At 43.8% G+C, this 19947-nt stretch overlaps 1 protein-coding gene across 1 annotated transcript in view; it reads left to right on the forward strand.

The window, feature by feature from the left end:
• Positions 1 to 4335: 4335 nt before the first annotated feature.
• npffr2a (neuropeptide FF receptor 2a) overlaps positions 4336 to 19947 on the forward strand; it is a 56111-nt gene continuing 40499 nt past the window's right edge. The window contains exons 1-2 of the mRNA XM_056233391.1: positions 4336 to 4713; positions 5575 to 5912. Of these exons, the coding sequence (XP_056089366.1) occupies positions 5582 to 5912 (331 nt within the window). The 5' untranslated portion in view covers positions 4336 to 4713; positions 5575 to 5581. The remainder of the gene's footprint in view (positions 4714 to 5574; positions 5913 to 19947) is intronic.

The raw sequence follows: 19947 nt of genomic DNA on the forward strand, positions 1-19947 counted from the left end.
CTGGGGAGCCTTGGACCTCGAACTATATAACAGAGTCTTCTTAGGCGTTCGAAGCCCTTCTTGCGCCATCTGCAGGTCTATCATTCATTCTACTTCAGAATGTCCCCAAACCAACTCAGATCTTCCGAACCATCCAGCTCCTTTCCAAGAAAAATCCACTTCATATGTCCCTCAATCAAGGAATGACCGTAACCAGATTTCTACCTCAGTTCCAGGCAGACAAGTGTGCAACAGCTTTAATTCATCACGTTGCAACAGACAACGATGCCACTTCCTCCATGTCTGTAATTTCTGTGGCGGAGTTCACGCCCGTTCTATGTGCCCTGTGCGCCGCTCCTCAGCTAACTTTAACCGTCGACATTCTTAGCGTCTGCCTAACCACTCTCCGCCCAGGTCGTGTTCTCCTAACAAAACAAGAGCCCCAGACGCCATGTTCAATTTGGCTTTCTTCCGATCACCAAATCAAAATGCTAGGTCGATGGTCGTCCCTCGCCTTCGAAACATACGTTCGTTCAGATCTGCATAACATTAGACAAGCACAGCAAACACTAGCATCCCTCTAAGTCTGGACCGCTTCTCCCTACTATTTTAGTTTTTAACCATGGAGGCTCTCCCGTTCGGATCGCAGTGTGGGCCCTCCTATCCGAAAAAATCAGGACTGGAGGTACCAAGGATCGTACGTCCCTCGAACGCGACGGGCCATTATGTCTTTATGTGATCTTCGCCCCCTGCGTCAGAAGGATAGTAGTTCTGCATTTCCTATGTATACCGTAGGCTCCCTCTTGCTGCGTAGGGAGTTTCGCTTCAGACACCGGTGGCCCGTTCGCCTTTAGGGACGAGGACCTTCTTCCCCATTTGTGACATCTGGAAGCCCCATGTTCTCTAACTCCATTAAGCTCCATGTCATGGATGTGGCAGGGCGTTCTCCAACCTCGTACTCAAACCTCCAGTCCCAAGATACTCCCGCAGGAGTAATTTCTGAAAGTCACTGCCGCAGCAGTGCAGCGGTGAGATGTACCCCAGTCAAATTTCCACAAGCCCATGTCGTTTCACTCCACAACGAACGCAGGCACACTCTTTAAAACAAAGCTCTCGCCGGAGCTCCACTCCACTCATGGTGGGCATAGTAGGGAGACGCAGTTCCAGCCAGGAGCCCCATTAAACATATCACTGCCGCAGCAGCGTTCATCCATGCTCCATACACCTTTAAATTTCCACTCTTTTTGGGGGGTAACATACTTTAAGCTCTTAGGCATCCTGTATTTGATCACGTTATTCTAACTTGCTGTCCCAAATATTTATTCAACACTTTTGGGGGGTATATCAGAGCTCGAGTTGAAGCTGCTTCATCGAGCCCCTCTCCAGCGGACAGCAAGCCAAATAAGTTTAACCTAATATCTTAAAGATTTTATGGGCAAACGAACTCGTTAAATGAAGTTCCTAAACGTAAGTTAGGGAGGAGCGAGCCCATCCAATCTTTCAATCAACAAACAGAGTATATAAGCAGCCGCTTACCTCTCCCTAGTATCAGCTGTTCCAGTATCCCTCCACCTCCCCAAACTCCACCTTCATCTAAGGTACCTTGCCCTTTAATTAACAGGTTCTACATTTAGCCACTGGGGGGTATATCAGAGCTCGAGTTGAAGCTGCTTCATCGAGCCCCTCTCCAGCAGACAGCAAGCCAAATAAGTTTAACCTAATATCTTAAAGATTTTATGGGCAAACGAACTCGTTAAATTCTTTTTGCATTGTTGTGTGACTTTATATCCAATCTATGCTTTAAAATGTTGTTGTTTTTTCATGAGAAAAAATATTTTATCTAATATTTTAGATAATATACACATTTTAGTCGGGTTTTCACTGTTACCCTAACACATCCCCTGCTCTGACAAGACACATTTTTCCCCAAGACACATTTTCAACAGGAAGTTGCATCATGTTGATCTTCTGAAGGCAATGGGAAGACCATAAGTAAGTCCTCTCATTTTAATTTCAGTATATTTTATGAAATTTTAACTACGACTTAGAAGGTCAATCTCTGCATATTGAGATTAATAATTTAGGTTAATGTTACGTAAATAATTTCTTAGATTTTATTTGTTTCCTTTAAAAATATTCCCTTTTGGTATGTAAGTCACTAGAATTTGCTCCGTGTCCTTATGCTATTAGCATGTATGCTATGTGGCAATATGCCATGTATTTAACTTTTTGCTTAAAATCTCAATCCTGTTACTACTTATATGAAAAATAACAGGAGTGAGTTAAAGTAACAGGAGTGAGTAGAGTCCTCTGTTTTGTTGATTTAATAAATATTAGTAATACTATTGAAGGGGGTGGATTGGAATCCACTGCTGCTTCAATGTAAATGTAATGAATGAGTGATTATAATCAAGGTATTAATCAATATTTTTCCTTCTAAATATCAAATGAGTTGAATGATTTCTCTGGAGATTTTACTTTGTTATAGAAGTTACCAGTGTGATTACTGAAATGTTCTTTTCATGTATTCTTTAATGTCTGTATTTGATATCTGAATGCAGTAACAGTGCTTGCTTTAATTAGCCCGGCTTCCAGGAATGAAATGGGGACTTGTTTTGTGTTTGAGAAAGGTCTTCAACGTGATAAAACATATAGGGGTCATTGAAGCCAATAGTTTAAGGGACCATTTCTTTGTTAAAGCCTTACTTTTCAGTTAGACTAAAGTGTAGCTCTCCTTGAGAGAAAGAACGCATTATCTTGATGTTTTGGGAGGACTCTCCTGTTTATAGTTAGAGCCGTGCCAAATCCAACCTTGGAAAAGCTGTGTCTCGGTGTGTGTGTGTTAGTCTTTTTGGTTACAGGTTAAGGAACAACTCGCATTATTGGAGATTGACTAACTTGTTTTTCTGGACATGCTGGCGCCCAGCAATCCAAATCTGCGACCTGGAAGGTCACGACTTGCCTAACTTCAGGGTCACCTGAATTATGAGTTTTAAAGTGGCAATACTTATATTATAGACATTAGTTTTACAATGTGAACACCATATTTCCAGAAAGCCAGTCCACCACGAAGTGACTAAAACGTTTTGTCTTTGTCTTTCTTTTGTAGAAAATGGAGAAACCCCATACTATACAGGTGCCAGAAACATCCTGGGATGTTGCACGGAAAGGAGCAAGACACACCCGCAAACCTCCCTTTTCTCCCTTGTTTGTCTTAACTTACCTCTTTCTTCCTCCCTCTCTCTTCTTCTCTCTCTCCTTCTTTCTCTTTCCACCTTCTTCACTGTGAAGTACTATTAGCACATAGTGCATCACTTCAACACATAAATATTATGCACACATAATATTATGCACACATTTTTTTCTTTTTCTAAAAAAATTGTTAAACCACTGTTTTTATCAGTTTTGTTTGGTCCATCATTTATACAATTGTTTAATAAATTAAATTGAAAAAAAAAAATGGCTTTGTGTTTTTTATTAAAATACACCTTGCCTTAATATATAGTGATTTTTTTGTCACAAATATCAATTATTTGAACATATAACCAACAATTTCTTTAAAATAAACACGTTATTGTGGAGAAAACAAAGGATTTAATTGACATGCTTTTAAACATGAGTTTCGGTAACAGGACTGAGAAAACATGCTTCCATCTTCTGCTTAGAAACCTTGTAAAAAATTAAATAAAGTTGCCTGAGATTGACCAATACACATTTTGAATAGTTAAATGTGTAGTATTAGATTCAGTGTTGAAAAAAAGATAAAAAAAATAAAGTTTAATTTTGAAGAGTAACAACAAGCAAATGTCACCCTTCGGTGGAATGGCCCAGTTAGGCTACTATTCACTTTCATTATCTGGAAACAGATCCAGTAAAAGTGAATGGAGACTGAATCTGTCAGTCCCCAACTTTCTACTGAGGATCTTATTTTGTGACCCACGGAAAAAATAAATTCATACAGGTTTGGGACAACATAAGGGTGAGTAAATAATAACAAAATTTCATTTTTTGGGGAATTATACCTTTATGTAGGAAGGAACCAGTGGGAATGGGTGCCCTATTCACAAACACTAGTGAATGGTGCCCCCTATTGCTGATACACATAGCTATTTCAATATAAATACGATCCCAGAACGGTGATAACATGGCTATATAGAACTTTGAAAAGCACTAATTGTAAATTAAATTGAAATCAATTGCGCCAAATACCGCGGCTTGATTAAATAAAGCAAGAATCTCAGCTTCAATGCAAAAGGTCACAGTGCAAAATAAATAATAAAAACACTTTGTGCTGAACACTTTGGGTGTCCTGTAGTCCGAAGCTGAAACTATCACAATGGACGCAAGTAGATCCAAGAGCACAATTCAATGCTGTGTCCATCACCATGCGCGCTGTGACGCTTAAAAGCGCATCATCACTCCGCCGGTCTCTCTCTCCCCTGCTTCATCTTGCCCGCGCATTGTTCACTGACAGTCCGCTGAAGAGTGTGGAACTGACACCGGCAGCTTTGCTTCGCTTGGAAAACTTGTTGAAACTACGAATTATGGCACGCAATATGTCGGAGTTCTCTTTGAGAGGAAATGAAATTCATTCGTAAACAATAATTCAGATGTTACTCGTTTAAAAAGCTTTCAAAAGACTCCTTATGTCTCTCTGTGGAGGACCAGGCGAACGTGTTGTTTGTTTTTACCTGGGAACAGGTAGTACTTTTGGGAAACTGGGTATATAAAAAGGTAAGAAAGACTGTTATTGCCTGGTTGGCTACAGCACTCTGTCTGTGTATGTTTTTATTATTATTTGTTAATATATTTAAAAATGACACAATGTGCAATGCTGTGGTAAAAATGAGATAATATCAGTAGGGATATGCAAATGATTAATAGACTAGCTCTAGTTGCTACTGTGCATTGTAGTATTTACAGCTGAAGCCCATACTGTATAAATACTCTCATTGTAATTTTCTGGTAGATAAAACGGACTATTATTAGTATTTTAAAGCTTTATTCCATTTGATTTATCCTCTGTGAGATGATGATTATTTAATTGATAAAATAAAATAAATAGAAACTTTACTTAAGTTGCATACCATATAAAAAACAATGTGAGTGCGGATGATTATTTGATCCAGACTGTATCTCACGACTAGATGATTTCTGACTCTGTTAATTGTGTGCTTCACAAATGAACTCCTGATACAAATGAAGTAGCCAATAACATATTTAAGATTACATATAACCAGGCTCAAAGTCATCTGAAGTGTTGATGTGTCTACATTCTTATAATTTTTGAGTGATTACAGAGGCAAATGTGATTGCAGAGTGTAGATAACTGCAAACCACTTTATAAAAAGTAGGCTATTATGGTAGGGCGTTATTTGTCAATAATCTATCACTTACAATATGCATAGTTAATTATACAGCTGGAAGTCGGAGAGATAAATAGATAAACAGATTTGTTCAGTACAGTAGTAACTGCAAGCGAGAGAGGTTGAAAGCAAAAAAGGGAGACAATACCAGAAAGACAAAGGCTTGATATTGTTTGAGGAGAACTGTGGGAATAAAGCCCATCTCTTAACTCTATTCTATTATCCTCAGATCTAAAATGAGTGAAACCCTGGACCTGAACTTTACCCTTGTGGATGATGGTAACTGGACTTTTCTCAATGGCTCTGGTGAATTCTTCTTACATCAGAACAACATTACATATGTTGGATATTACCTGCATCAGCCATCAGTAGCAGCAATCTTTATAGTGTCCTACCTTCTCATTTTCCTGGTCTGCATGGTCGGAAATGGAGTGGTGTGCTTCATTGTGTTGCGGAGCAAAAACATGCGCACTGTCACCAACCTTTTCATCCTCAACCTCGCCATCAGTGACCTTCTTGTTGGGATTTTCTGCATGCCCACAACTCTTCTTGACAACATTATTACAGGTCAGTGCAATGCCAGGAACCATATATGTAATTATTTGCATCTTCTTTAAAGTCCCTTGTTCTAGCTAAGGTTATACATGCTTGAATTTTCAACTGACATTTATGAATCTCCGTAGGGCTGTCGTGACCAGAAAAGTGACCATTTATTCTAGTAGTAGGCATCAGTTAACACTGAGTTCATGTTGTGTGTGGCAGTAGAGGATGCTGTTCACCATTAGAATGACAGATTTAAGTTAGGAGGACCATGAAAAGCTATTCATGGCAAGCCGGACCACAATTTTCATAAAAATTAACATTTAAGTGCTGCTAGACTATAAAAAAGGTTTTTGGTGCCACCCATTAGTGAAAGGGAGTCACTATCAGTTTCTGAAATATAGTCATATGTTCTTGCATTTGTATCACATAACCATAGCCACAAGACAAAACTGCTACAAATTATGCATGCTGAGATGAACAAGAGATATACAGATAAAGTTGGTTCTTTACATAGTCTGTTTATTTCAAACAGACTGTGCCATTGCTTGAACTGCATTGATATGTATATCTTACAGATGTGTCTATGAGCTATTCTGAAACAGCTTAAAAAAGATCCAGCTCTGAATCTAAAATAAAATGCCATTGCATCTTGATTATGAGATTGTTGCAAGTTATGCAAGATTTTTTTTTGTTCTGGCAAATTGCTAATTTCTCTGGTGAGTATGAAGTAACCATAACAAGTTAGTTAATTAGATGTGAATGGATAATACCAAATCATAATTGACAATCTATACTTCTGTCATCTACTGCCACTATATTTATGTGAACATTACTTTTATGTAAATCAATTTTGAGTGTATATAAATTAAGTTGAGGTGGTAATTTACCTCCAGCACAAAATTAAAGGACCCCAAGTGTCATACACTTGATGTTATGTGTAACAACACAGCTGGTACATTGCCTTGGCTTTTGGCTTGCTTAGTTGGGGACATTTAATATTCAACAATATTATTGATCTGCCTTAGCCTACTTAAGGTGGATGATTATGCAATTTTCTTAGAAACATACTTTGTTGTATTATTTTCATGTTATCCCTGTGAAGCTGCTTTGATAAAATCTGTATTGTAAAAAGCGCTATAGTCATAAAGGTGACTTGACTTGACTTAACTATATTCACTCACTGTCAAGAATGTTGCCAACAAGAACTATTAACATCTATAAGTCTCACACATTTTTATTGAATATGCCATTTTGGTTCCAGCTATTTTATGATTAGCTATTTATACTTTTTTTTAAAAATTATTATTATAAAATGTTTAATCTTTTTGAGTGGAACTTCCCCAAACCGAAAGTGCCTCCCATAGTCTAAAACGCTGTAGGCTCGGTAGGGAAAATGTGGAGAGAAGCGCAATCTGCACTGCCATGTCTCTCACTCACACGCGTCCTGCAGCAGTCTAGCCTATTTGCTCTTGATGAGGTTATTATGAATGTGAAATGCGATCTTTGAAAAAGTGTGTTGGGGACATTCTAAAATGCTTAATGGGAAAATAAAAATGTACCATCGTTCAATGTACTGAAATTGGCGGACCAAATTCAGTATGCACCTTATTGGTGACCCATGTCATTATATGCATCTCTGTCAGTGCGTGATGTAGATGTGATAAAACTACAGCTCGTTAATAATCAACATTTTTTGTTTGATCCATTTCATACAGTCCGCCTTCATTTAGTGAGTGCACTTGCACAAAAACATATTTCAAGATTTTTTTTCCAGTCAGTTATTCGCTGAGAATGCCGCGCCCTGAAAAATCTTCTCTGTTGGATATGAAATAGTAACTGTTGGAGGATATAGTATTCTTAATTTTTTTTTCTGACAAACAGCAAAAGAGAATGTGAATTAGTACAGTGTTTTCTACATTTCTAAATAGCAGTGTTCATTGTTTCTTATAATGGGGTAGAACCTGCAGCTCAGTACTCACTACTGATGAGTACTTTAAAATAAGCTTTTCTTTTTCTCTTACTCAAGTAGTTTCTTTTTTTTTTTTTTGGACAAGTACCTTTACACACTTCCTTTTTTGGGGTAAAGTAATGGTACTTTTACTTGAGTAGATTATTTTTCTAGTACTCTTTCCACCCCTGGTGGCTGCAATCAGTGACATATTCCAGAACATAAGCTTGCCTTTGCTGTATAAAATTGGCACAATTTCACCAAAATGTATGTAGAAATCTACTTCACCTTATATTAGAGCTGTCTTTACTTCCCTGTTGTTGTACATCCCATCAACATCATGCTATTAAGGATTATAACTTACAGTATCTTGTCATTTGTGGGGAATGGGGATGGGAAAATTACTCGAAATCCAGGAACTTTTTCCTTAAAGGTCTAATTTTTATATTGAAAAACTTAATTTATACTTTCTTTAAAATATTGTGAGGAAGATCACTAGGATTTATCACTAGGATGGATGACAGTAAATACGAAACGAATCATTTTATTTGCCAGTCTTTGTAAAGTCACAAATCATTTTTGAATCATGGTAAAAATATGATTATTTTCTGTGTGCTATTGTAACTTTCTGAAATAATGACTGTTTCTTTATAACATCTCTGTGTGAGATGCTCCATCCTAAGGTTGATTTTAGGTTGTTGTAAATTAAGTTTTCAAAAATTTGCAATTTGAAATGTATTAGGTCAGAACTGCAAGAATTTAGTGCATTTTTCAATTAGCATCACAACACTTTTGTGAAAATTCTTTGAGTTCCCTTTCAAGGGAGCTCAATGCTGTGTTATGGCGTTGACACTATGGGAACGCTTTCAGTGTGCGCTGGTGTCTGAAGCCTGTGCTATTAGCCGACGAAGGTAGACCATAAAAGGGCACCTACGTCACCGAATCCCCAGCTTCTTTGTCTTCAGAAGCCACGTTTGTTTCAGTGTGATTGTTTGTCAAAATGTTACATCCTGTTTGACTAATTTGGTACTAAAAGAAAATATGAAAACCAGCAATTAGGAGATGTGTGATGCTGTGTGTTGTGTTGTTTTACTGGTGACGATTTGGTGTTGTTTGTTTGGGATGGAGCACGCTCAGTAAGTTCTGGAGGGGGCTAACTGTGTTCACAATAAGAAAGCTCCGCTCTCGTCTGGCTCTCTTCTCGAGGGATCAGAGTCAGACATCTGTGCCCCATGGTTAATGTCCTGCATTTTCAGACGTGGCGTGGTTAGCTTTTGATCATGAGGATTGCAGGTTGAGTTGGTTAAAGTGAAGCTTGAGCTGAGTGTCCCCCCTTTCTCTTGCTCTTTCTTCCGACTCTGTATCCCATTTTGAATCTGGAAGCTCGCTCTGTAAATTATTCCAATCCCAATAGAGACCTATTGATAAAATGAATAAATAAATGTAAGATTTGTGCTGCCATGCCCTTTCTAATTTATGGATAATGCTTACAATATGTGACCTGATCCAGCAAAATGAGTCACAGTGACCCAAATTTAAAAATTGAGATTTTGGTATTAATGGAAAGAGGAGACCATAAGCTTTCAATTGATATCCTAGTCAAAGTCATACCTTGAATGGTTGTAAAGATATACACATTTGAATTATGGTCGTCTGCCCTCTTTTTCCAATTGAAAACCTGAGAAAATCGCTTTTAAAGTTTTTTGCCCGTTTTTTGTTGATATCTTTCAAAATCCATTACATTTAAAGGGATAAACTACTCGGTTACTATCGTAACCTCAGTTCCCTGAGATAGGGAACGAGTATTGCGTAGCTATACGCAGTGGGGAAACTCATTTTCCTCGATTTACTGAAGCCTATATGTAAAACGCATTTGCAGCTGCACAGCTAGCACACTGAGCGTCTGACCCGCTCATAGGCTGTGCTGCAGCAACTGCACATCCAATGGCGCGGGCGAATCTGACGCACGACCAATGAGCTAGCCCAACGTCAGAGCCCGTCGAGGGGGCGTGGCCCAGCCTATATTGACCCCCGAATTCGCCATTATAGCAGGTTTATACGACTGAAGCGACAACTTCCCTAGTTACCATAGTGCGGCCGGCTACGCAATACTCGTTCCCTATCTCAGAGAACTGAGGTTACGATAGTAACCGAGTAGTTCCCTTTCGAACGGTCACTTCGTATTGCGTAGCTATACGCAGTGGGGACACCATGAAAAACGCCGCACCCTGAGTAACTGGTTGCCCTGCCACTCAGGACCCCTGAGCTAACAGAACAAGCCAGAACCCAATAACATATGCATATACATGTATATATAACAGACCAGACACAGTCGGGTCTGAATAATATATATATATAAGTCAGTAACAACTAACAGAATATACTAACAAAACCAGACACCGTCGGGATTATTAGTATAACCTTACTACCGGCCGAAGCGGGTTTATATAATATGTATGTGATATGCACAGTAATTTTTGTAGATAAGACCAGCCACTGTCAGGTCTCAATCATACCGAAAGCACCTTCGCCTGCAGGGAAGGTACCTCCATATTATAGAACTTCATAAATGTGGAAGGCGAGGACCAGCCGGCCGCATCACAAATATCTTGAATGGGAAAACCAGATGACCAAGCCCACGACGAGGCCATACCTTTGGTCGAATGGGCCTTGACACCTATGGGGCAAACCTGACCCACTGCGGTGTAAGCCAAAGAGATGGCATCCACTATCCATCTAGACAGTCTTTGCTTAGTGACTGGATCACCCTTAGATCGGCCCCCAAAGCAGACAAACAGCTGTTCTGATTGTCTAAAAGACGCAGAACGCTCCAAATAGATTCTCAACGCCCTGACAGGGCAGAGAAGATTAACCTCCCCATCCTCGGCAGAAGGGGGAAGGGCTAATAGCCTAATAACTTGTGCTCTAAACGGCGTTGAGAGCACCTTGGGTACATAACCATGCCTGGGTTTGAGAATGACTCTGGAGTCATCCAATCCAAACTCCAAACATGCAGGACTCACTGAGAGGGCCTGCAGATCTCCCACTCGCTTGATAGATGCCAATGCCAACAGGAGAGCAGTCTTTAGCGAAAGTGGTTTTAGATCAACCGACTGGAGCGGCTCAAAAGGTGGTCCCCTCAGGGCCCTAAGGACCGTGGAGAGGTCCCAAGGCGGCACCGAAGGGGGCCTGGCGGGGTTAATCCTCCTAGCACCCTTCAGAAACTTTACCACCAGGTCATTCCTTCCTAGTGATTGGCCAGCCACCAGAGCATGATGCGCTGCGATGGCTGTCACATACACTTTGAGCGTGGACGGGGTGCGGCCCGCGTCCAGTAGCTCCTGCAGGAAGGAGAGCACCACCGAAACCTCACATGACTCTGGGTCAATATGATTTCTCGAGCACCAGCTGGAAAAACCCGACCACTTTAAAGCATAAAGGCGCCGAGTAGATGGGGCCCTTGCTTCAGAGATAGTGCTTAAGACCCTGTCAGGAAGGTCCCCGGATACCCGTTTAGGGGCCACACATGGAGGGCCCATAAATCGGGTCAGGGATGCCACATCGTTCCGTTGGCCTGTGTGAGGAAATCCTTCCTCATCGGAACAGGCCAGGGGGTCGTGTCTGACAACTGAACCAGTTCCGGAAACCAAGGTCTGGATTTCCAGAGAGGAGCCAGCAGAAGGACTGGGCATCCGCTCTCCCTGACCCGCTCGATAACCTGTGGGATCATCGAGACGGGGGGAAACGCGTAAAGGGGGCGGGTGGGCCAGAGATGAGCCAGCGCATCCCTGTTTTTCGAGAAACACACCCTGCAGTGGGTGTTGGCTCTCGAGGCGAAAAGGTCGACTTCGGCCTCGCCGAACCTCTCCCATATTAGTCTGACCGTCTGAGGGTTCAGGGACCACTCGCCTAGGGGAGTGTTGCCCCTTGAGAGCATATCCGCGCCCACATTCTGGACGCCCGGGACATGCGCTGCTCTCAGAGAGCTCAGATTGGCTTGTGCCCACATGAGGAGGTCCCTCGCCATAGCGTACAGGTTGCCTGACCTGATGCCACCCTGGCGATTTATGTAGGCCACCACAGACACGTTGTCTGTACGGACCAAGACGTGGTGACCCCTGAGGTTTGACAGAAAAGCTTTCAGGGCCAAACCAACTGCTTTCATTTCCAGACAGTTGATATGTAAGCTCTGCTCCGTGCTCGACCAGAGGCCGGAGGCAGGCTTGCCCTCGTGCAGCGCTCCCCAACCCATGTTGGATGCATCTGTAAAAACCACTTTCCTCCTGGAAACTATCCCCATGGTCACCCCCTTGCGGTACCAGTCCTGAGCCCGCCAGGGAATCAGTGTTCTCAAACACCCCTGATTCACCATAATGCGCAGGCTGCCTGACTGCCATGCATGGGTTGGCACACGGCGTTTCAGCCAGTGCTGCAGCGGGCGCATGTGCAGTAATCCCATGTGGAGTACTGATGATGCAGCTGCCATTAGACCAAGCAGTCTCTGAAACCTCTTCAGAGGCGCGCGCTCGCGCGCCCTGAATGCGGCTACCCGCGTCTGCACAGAGAGCGCGCGCTCTTGAGTGAGCCGCGCTTTCATTGTCACCGAGTCTAAAACCGTGCCCAGAAAGACCACAGTCTGGCTGGGGTTCAGTTCGCTTTTGGCAACATTGATTGTGAGACCCAGGCACTTTAAATGGCTGAGAATCAAATCCCTGTGAACTATTAGTTCGTCTCTCGACTGCGCTAGCACCAGCCAGTCGTCGAGATAATTCAGCACACGCACTCCCTGGCTTTTCAGCGGGGAGAGCGCTGCATCCATACATTTCGTGAATGTACGGGGTGCCAGAGCCAGACCGAACGGCAGAACGGTGTATTGATATGCCCTCCCCTCGAAGGCGAATCTCAAAAATGGCCTGTGACGAGGGTCGATCTGAATATGAAAGTATGCATCTTTCAGATCCATTGAAACAAACCAGTCCCCCGGGCGAACCTGCGCGAGAATTTGTTTGAGTGTTAACATTTTGAAAGGCCGTCTCATGAGAGCCCTGTTCAAACGCCTCAGATCTAGTATGGGTCTGAGCCCGCCGTCTTTCTTTGGAATTAGAAAATAGCGGCTGTAAAACCCCGAATACATTAGCGCGGGAGGGACTGACTCTATCGCTCCTTTTGCTAATAATGCCTGAACTTCGGTGCGAAGCACATGATTCACGCCGCTTCTCACCGATGTCTCGATAACCGCCTGGAATTTCGGGGGTCTGCGAGCGAATTGGAGCGAGTAGCCTCGCTTTATAGTGTTTATGACCCAACTCAACACACCAGGGATGGCTTGCCAGGCCATCACTCGTGTGGCTAGGGCGTGACACACTGAATGGGGGGGACCGCCTAACATAGGGGGACCTGACACCCTTATAATGTGATTTGTGCACATACTGAGTGTTTGACTGACTGTATAGGCTTTTGCCCGGGGGGAAGTCAGTGTTACAACAGGGCGGGGGCCGCCTAGTGAAGGGGGACCGTGAACCCGTGTGTTGTGATTGTGAAACATGCTCTTTTTGTGCTTTATTTGGGTCGCCGTGAAAACGGCGTTTGTTTGCAGAGACGCGCTCACTGCTGCGGGCCTGTTTACAATAATAAAATCCCCAGCCGCCTGAACTGAACAGGGAGCTGTGGGAAGTTTTGCTGGTTTCTTCGAGGGTGGTCCGGCAAGCGCGAGACACGAGCCCTCTCTCTTTCCCCTCCGTGCTAGGACAACTTCCGAGGCGCCTGGTCGGCCACGGCGCTGGGTCGAGGGCCTTGACGCCTGGGGAGCGGGTAGCGCTTCGCGGGCCTTGACTGGCGCTGGCTATCAGCCGCAGGGCGGGGCTGAGAGGCCTGTTTCGCAGCGCTAAGTCCGTAGCACTCCTCAGGTCCCGAAAGGTCTCCGGGTCCGGGCCAGCCTCGTCCATGGACCGGAGGAGTTTGGCCTGGTAGACCTGCAACACGGCCATCGTGTGCAGGGCCGATGCAGCCTGACCGGAGGCGGCGTACGCGCGTCCAGCGAGGGCTGAGGTGTTACGGCAGGGTTTGTTGGGATGAGCGGCTCTAGCTCGCCAGCTAGCTGCAGTGTTCGGGCAAAGATGAGCTGCCACGGCCTCTTCGAGGGGCGGGAAAGACTCATAACCCTTTTCCGCTGCGCCATCCACGGAGGAGAGCGTCGCGAAAACTGCGGATCCCACACGTGCTGAGTATGGAGCGCGCCAGGCCTTGGTTAGCTCCTCGTGGACCTCGGGGAAAAATGGCGCCGGTTTGTGACGCGGGGCCTGCTGGCGCCCCTCCAGAAACCATCCATCCAGCCGACTACGAGGCGGCTCCTCGGGCGAGGCCCACTCGAGGTCGAGGTCCGCGACGGCCTTCGTCAGGATCCGAAGCATTTCGGCGTCGGAATTCGTCCTGGTCGCTAATCCACTGGCCACCGATTGAGAAGCGGTGAAGGAGTCGAGAGAGCCCGGCCACTCGTCCTCAGAAGCGGCGATGGATAGGCTGTCGTCGCGCTCGAGAGATCCGCCGAAGGAGACGAGGCCCGCCACGTGTGGGGGGGGCGCTGGTCTCCTGCGAACAGGACCGGTGATGGCGTTTGAGTCGGAGAAAGTGAAGCACGCGGGGACGCGGCCGGCGTGCGTTCACAAATCTCCATACCCTCCGGTTGCCGTTGGCTGCGACGCTTCTTCTTCCTCGGAATGGAAAGCGTGGTTGAAGCGGCCTCGCCGTCCCGGGAGAGAGCTAGCCGATTGCGCAGCACGGAGATAGGCATGCAGTCGCAGGCCTCACATCCGCCGGCAGAGAGAGCATTCTCTGCGTGGTCGACACCCAGACAGGAAATGCAGCTCGTGTGCTGGTCTGCCTCGTGCAGACGGCCTCCGCACGTGGCGCAGGATGAACGAGGCATACTGAAAAGAATTCACAAAATAATAATGCAAAGGATATAGGATGTCGCCGGATAGCCACAGGTGAGACGGCGTCAGGAGACAATCGACGTGCAGACGAAGTCTGCTGAAGAGATAGCTCGCTCAGGCTGAAAGGCTTGTTCGACGGGGAATACTACAGTAAAAAGCTCAGGGACATGTGTACTGTCGCTGAAGGAGTAAAATCTGCTATAATGGCGAATTCGGGGGTCTATATAGGCTGGGCCACGCCCCCTCGACGGGCTCTGACGTTGGGCTAGCTCATTGGTCGTGCGTCAGATTCGCCCGCGCCATTGGATGTGCAGTTGCTGCAGCACAGCCTATGAGCGGGTCAGATGCTCAGTGTGCTAGCTGTGCAGCTGCAAATGCGTTTTACATATAGGCTTCAGTAAATCGAGGAAAAGGAGTTTCCCCACTGCGTATAGCTACGCAATACGAAGTGACCGTTCGAAAGGGAACTATTTATTTTACAGCTTAATTTGACCAAAGTCATTAATATATAAATGCTATTAAACCAGGCTGAAGCTCAAATTATTTTAAAAGTTTTTGTTTGAATAAATAATTTAACAGTAGGCCTACCTTTTACAAAAATGTACTAAAATCAGAAAGATTGAACAGAGGTGCTACATTTTTGCTTGAGAGAGAGGGTGTGTGTGTCTGTGTGTGTCTGTGTGTGTCTGTGTGTGTGTGTGTGTGTGTGTGTGTGTGTGTGTGTGTGTGTGTGTGTGAGAGAGAGAGAGAGAGAGAAAGTGAGAGGCAGAGAGACAAGGTAACAGAGATCAAATAATGCTAGTCTATGCAATCATATCTTAGTGTAGGCTAGTTGACAAAAACAGCGTAACAAATTCATAACGGAGATACCAACAGTTAAATATTGGGTTAATCAAACACATTAATGGATTCTCCTTGCAGATAAATAGCTACACTCATTCACATTTGTCAATCACGTTATGTCAATCACGTGTGCACACTACGAAACTTTCATCCGTTATATAAAAACAATCATAAGTTTTTCGCATCCGTAGCAAGCAGTTTGAATGGTGTTTTGACAATTCGGAGCCACCGAATCAATACGAAAAAACGCATACGAAAAAAACGCGGACTCAGTGTGCAATGGCCAGGGGGCTTGATGACGCTTTGGCAACTTTGCTCACTTTTGACAGCGACATTTCTCAAATTAATAATATTTAATCTTTCTGAGGAGATCTGCTAGCTTGTTTATTACACAGAGCGCTCGCTGCGAGTCTGACAGGAGGGTGGCTGGACCAATCGCGTGCCGGTCAGTCGAAATGGCTTCCCATCGACAAATGATCAGCATTTGTGTAGATTTCTAAGCTTTTTGATTGGTTCTATACTACGTGTAACACCATTTAAAGAGCAGAGATAGTGACGTTTCAGGGGATACCCGGGAAATGCTCAGAGGTGACGAGAGGAGTTGAGAAAAGCAATGTTCATTTCCAGCGAATTTAGTAAAACTTTGTACACTTTAATAGTAATTTAAATACCTTTACTCAATTATCTGGACTACGAAACTTTGGGAGATTATTTTTGAATGTCTGTTCTTTGAAATTAGCAAAAAAAAAAAAAAAATCTATTATTTCATTGTTTTTCCACATAATCGGCCCATATCTTAAAATAGAACGTTGCGACTTCCGACTCATTTCGCCAGATCAGGTCACATATGATGTTTTATTTTACAAAAGTTCGGGATAGATAGATAGATCTTGCGCGCTGTTATCAGTCCTCAGATCTGATCTGTGGTACCATTTGTCTCAAGGTTAACATTTAGAATTAGAGCTGCATGACTGACTGGAGATGACGCAGATCCAAAATGGGACGCAACCCCCATCCTTCTTTGGAACTGTAGAAACTGGTTTCTCTGTCGGGGGGGGGGAGGTACACACTCTATGGCTCCCTTCCCCAACAAAGTTTTGATGACCAGAACCTGCTTGGGGCCTACCACTGTGGGCAGGACCCCAATAAATCTGGGGAGGCGAGACCCGAACTGAATTGTGTAACCCTTTTCAACTGTGTGCAGGCCCCCAAAAAGATATATTTGGCAGCAGCTTCCACGCTGCCAGAAAATCTACTAAGGGAACCAGTCTCTCGAGACTGGCCTCTAGTTTTTTTCGGGTGAACCGGCAGGGAACAACCGAACTGGTCGCTCTGGGACCCTCCTCAGAGGGGGCGACCATCCCAGGACACTAAGATATAGGCTCGCCGGAGACTGCTGTGCCCTGTAGCACACGAGGTGGCGGGGTTTGCAGAACGAAACCCTTAAGGCACAGAGGGGAAATGGGTACAATATAATGAGGTGTTGACAACTTCCCCCTGGAGGGGACTGCCCTCAGAGGACTGCCCTCTTTCCTATAGCCTTCTTGGCGATAATGACGGTCCTCAGATCTGACTTGCCCTGTGAAGGCTGCAGTTGAGACCACCTCCCGATCCCCATTCTTTCTGAAGGGGAGTTTGGATGGTGAAGCTCTGTTTTTGGGTGGCACTGTGTGAGGAGCTGGCTTTCTATGATGTTTGGGGCTGTTCCTGAGAGCGGCGGGGGAGAAGTTTTTGTAATGCTGCTGGCTGTTTGTTGGCCTCCTGAAACCTCTCGACGTCTATGTTGACAGCATCGCCGAAGAGGCCAGAAGGTGACAGTGGGGTGTCCATGAGAAAACTCTTATCTTTATCTTTGATGGCACTGAGATTTAGCCATACATGTCTTTCCGTGGCCACCAGGGCTGCCATAGCACAGCCGATGGATTTGGCCATCTCCTTGGTGGCCCGGAGAGAAAAGGTCGTGGCCCAATGCAGTTAGCTAACTCTATCCGTGCCAATACCCCCACCCTCATCCAGGTCTCCTAACAGGTCAGCCTGGTAGACTTTCAGCCATGATATTGTTTGAAGACATGCTGCAGCCTGACCCGCTGCTGAATAAGCCTTACCCACCAAAGGTTTGGTTGGTTACGTCGGGGCCTTTAGGGACGATGCAATCTGAGAGGAGAGATAGCTGGCCAGCGTCTCTTCCACCTTGGGCTTCTCCACATTACTGTGCTCTTTGTAGTCTAATATCGATGAATAGTGTGATGTTTGTGCAGTATTCACACAATAAGAGACTGGCTTCTTCCATGATCTCAACGCCTCGGCAGTCCCAACTAGGAGGCTGTGACCTAGAGGGCAGGAAACGTGCATCTAATTTACTTTTGGGATGCATGTACTGTTTCTTGGCTGGTCAGTCGATGTTTAACCTGGCAACAGAGCAAGTCACAAACTCCACCAGCTCCTCACATGCAGGAGAGTGAGGTGGCGAATCCTCAGCATCTCCTGCATCGATGCTTACCATAACTCCTCAGAGCTAGATAATTGCAGCACCGGTGCCTTACTTGGGGCAAAAGACACCACAGCACATGCTTCCAAACCCTGAGAAAATCATTGGACTGATTTATATCACACAGAGCGTTCCCACAGCGTCATTCGATGCAGCACGAGTTCCCTTGAAAGGGAACTTCATTTAATATAAATTTTAAATATAATACATATTCATTTAATTCAAGTGTTCAGTCTGCACTTAAGTATATTATTTTAAAGTATATTAGTTCTGTAATAAGTGCTCTTTTTAAAAGTGTGATAAACTGTACTTTTTCACAAGCGGTATGAATGACCTCATATAGATGACTTTAAAGATAGATGGATGACATAGAGACTAAAAGCTACAAAACTCAAATTCTCAAATTCTGAATTCTAAATTCTGTTTTTATAAACATTTAAAATCCCCATGTAGTCAATAATTGTATCACTTAAAAGTCATGTTTGATCACCAAAATTATATATTTAAATGTTTTTTTTCCTGTGAAAATAATTTTTTCATGCCTTAAAATAGCTTGAATATAACTTGCTTCATTTAGCCTCCACTCAATCACAGCAGCTCGGACTACCTGATCGACTCGGTCAACTTTACTGTAGTAAACGCTGCAATACTGGTTTAATTTAGCCTTATATGTTTGAACCATAAACCGATTCAGAAGAAGAAGAGTGAATTAGGCTCGTCTACAAGTCGATGTTTCAGAATGGTAACACGTTTTATGTATCGCTCTCTACAATGTCGCACATATGACTAATTGATATGATTAGACTGACTACATTATCAAACCGAAAGTAATGTTTTGCTAATGTTACACAAACGCTCTAAACAATTTAGAACGTCAGTGAAGAAAGGCACATGGTTCATCATAACATCATTATATACATAATATACATTTTATACCAGCGATATTGCTAAATCCCAATTTTTCAGATCAACAGAAACATATAATGGGATAACCTGGCTTCTCTTGAGATAGGTGAGACTGGCTTCTCTTGAGATTCTCAAATATACTGGGATAACCTGGCTTCTCACTTACACTTACATAATGAGTTGTTCTGCAGTAAACTGTACTAACGGTTTCTGCGAGAGTGAGGGCGGGACATTGATATTGCGGCTCCACTTCACGCTCACTACTGCGCAGACTTGGGTCCCGCGTTCACTACCTGTGAATCAGGTCCCAAATATGCGCAAGATGTCAGCGCCATATTATGAGTTTGGTTGCTTCACTTTTCACCAATGGAAGAGAGTGAAGGGGCGTCATCCATCTTTTTTTACAGTCTATGATTTGCACATAATTTGTCTTAATTAAAATTAAAATTTTAAATTTTAAAAACACCACATAGTCATTTAAACAATGTTAAAAACATGACCACAGGGGGTCTTTAAAAAGCAGTTCTATCATAACAACTCTCAGAGTGTTTGGTCTTGGAATATATTTGCCTACGCTGCTGCTGCTGCTGTTGATTATTGCTGCTCCAGAGCAAGTATGGGACTTGCGACTGCCAATTCATGCGCTGCTGTGAGGAATTAATACATGCTGTTGCTGTACAATATAGTGTAAATGAATTGCCCACAGCAGATCTATACAGGTGCAGCTGGGGAATATGGAGGGCTTCTGAAAGCACGCTGCACTGCTAAGGCAAATGCTAACCAAGTATTTCAAGGTTTAGCGTGTGCTGTGTATGGCAAGCCATTTAAACCTACTAGTCTCTATTTTCATGCTAATAGTACTTATTTTTTAGATACAAGTATCTATTCCATTAAGTACTAGTACTTATTCATTAGCTACTAGTGCTTATTATTTAGGTACTA

Source organism: Rhinichthys klamathensis, unplaced genomic scaffold (assembly GCF_029890125.1).
Source record: "Rhinichthys klamathensis goyatoka isolate OS25496 unplaced genomic scaffold, OSU_Roscu_1.1 h1tg000369l_1, whole genome shotgun sequence".
NCBI classification, from domain to species: Eukaryota; Metazoa; Chordata; class Actinopteri; order Cypriniformes; family Leuciscidae; genus Rhinichthys; species Rhinichthys klamathensis.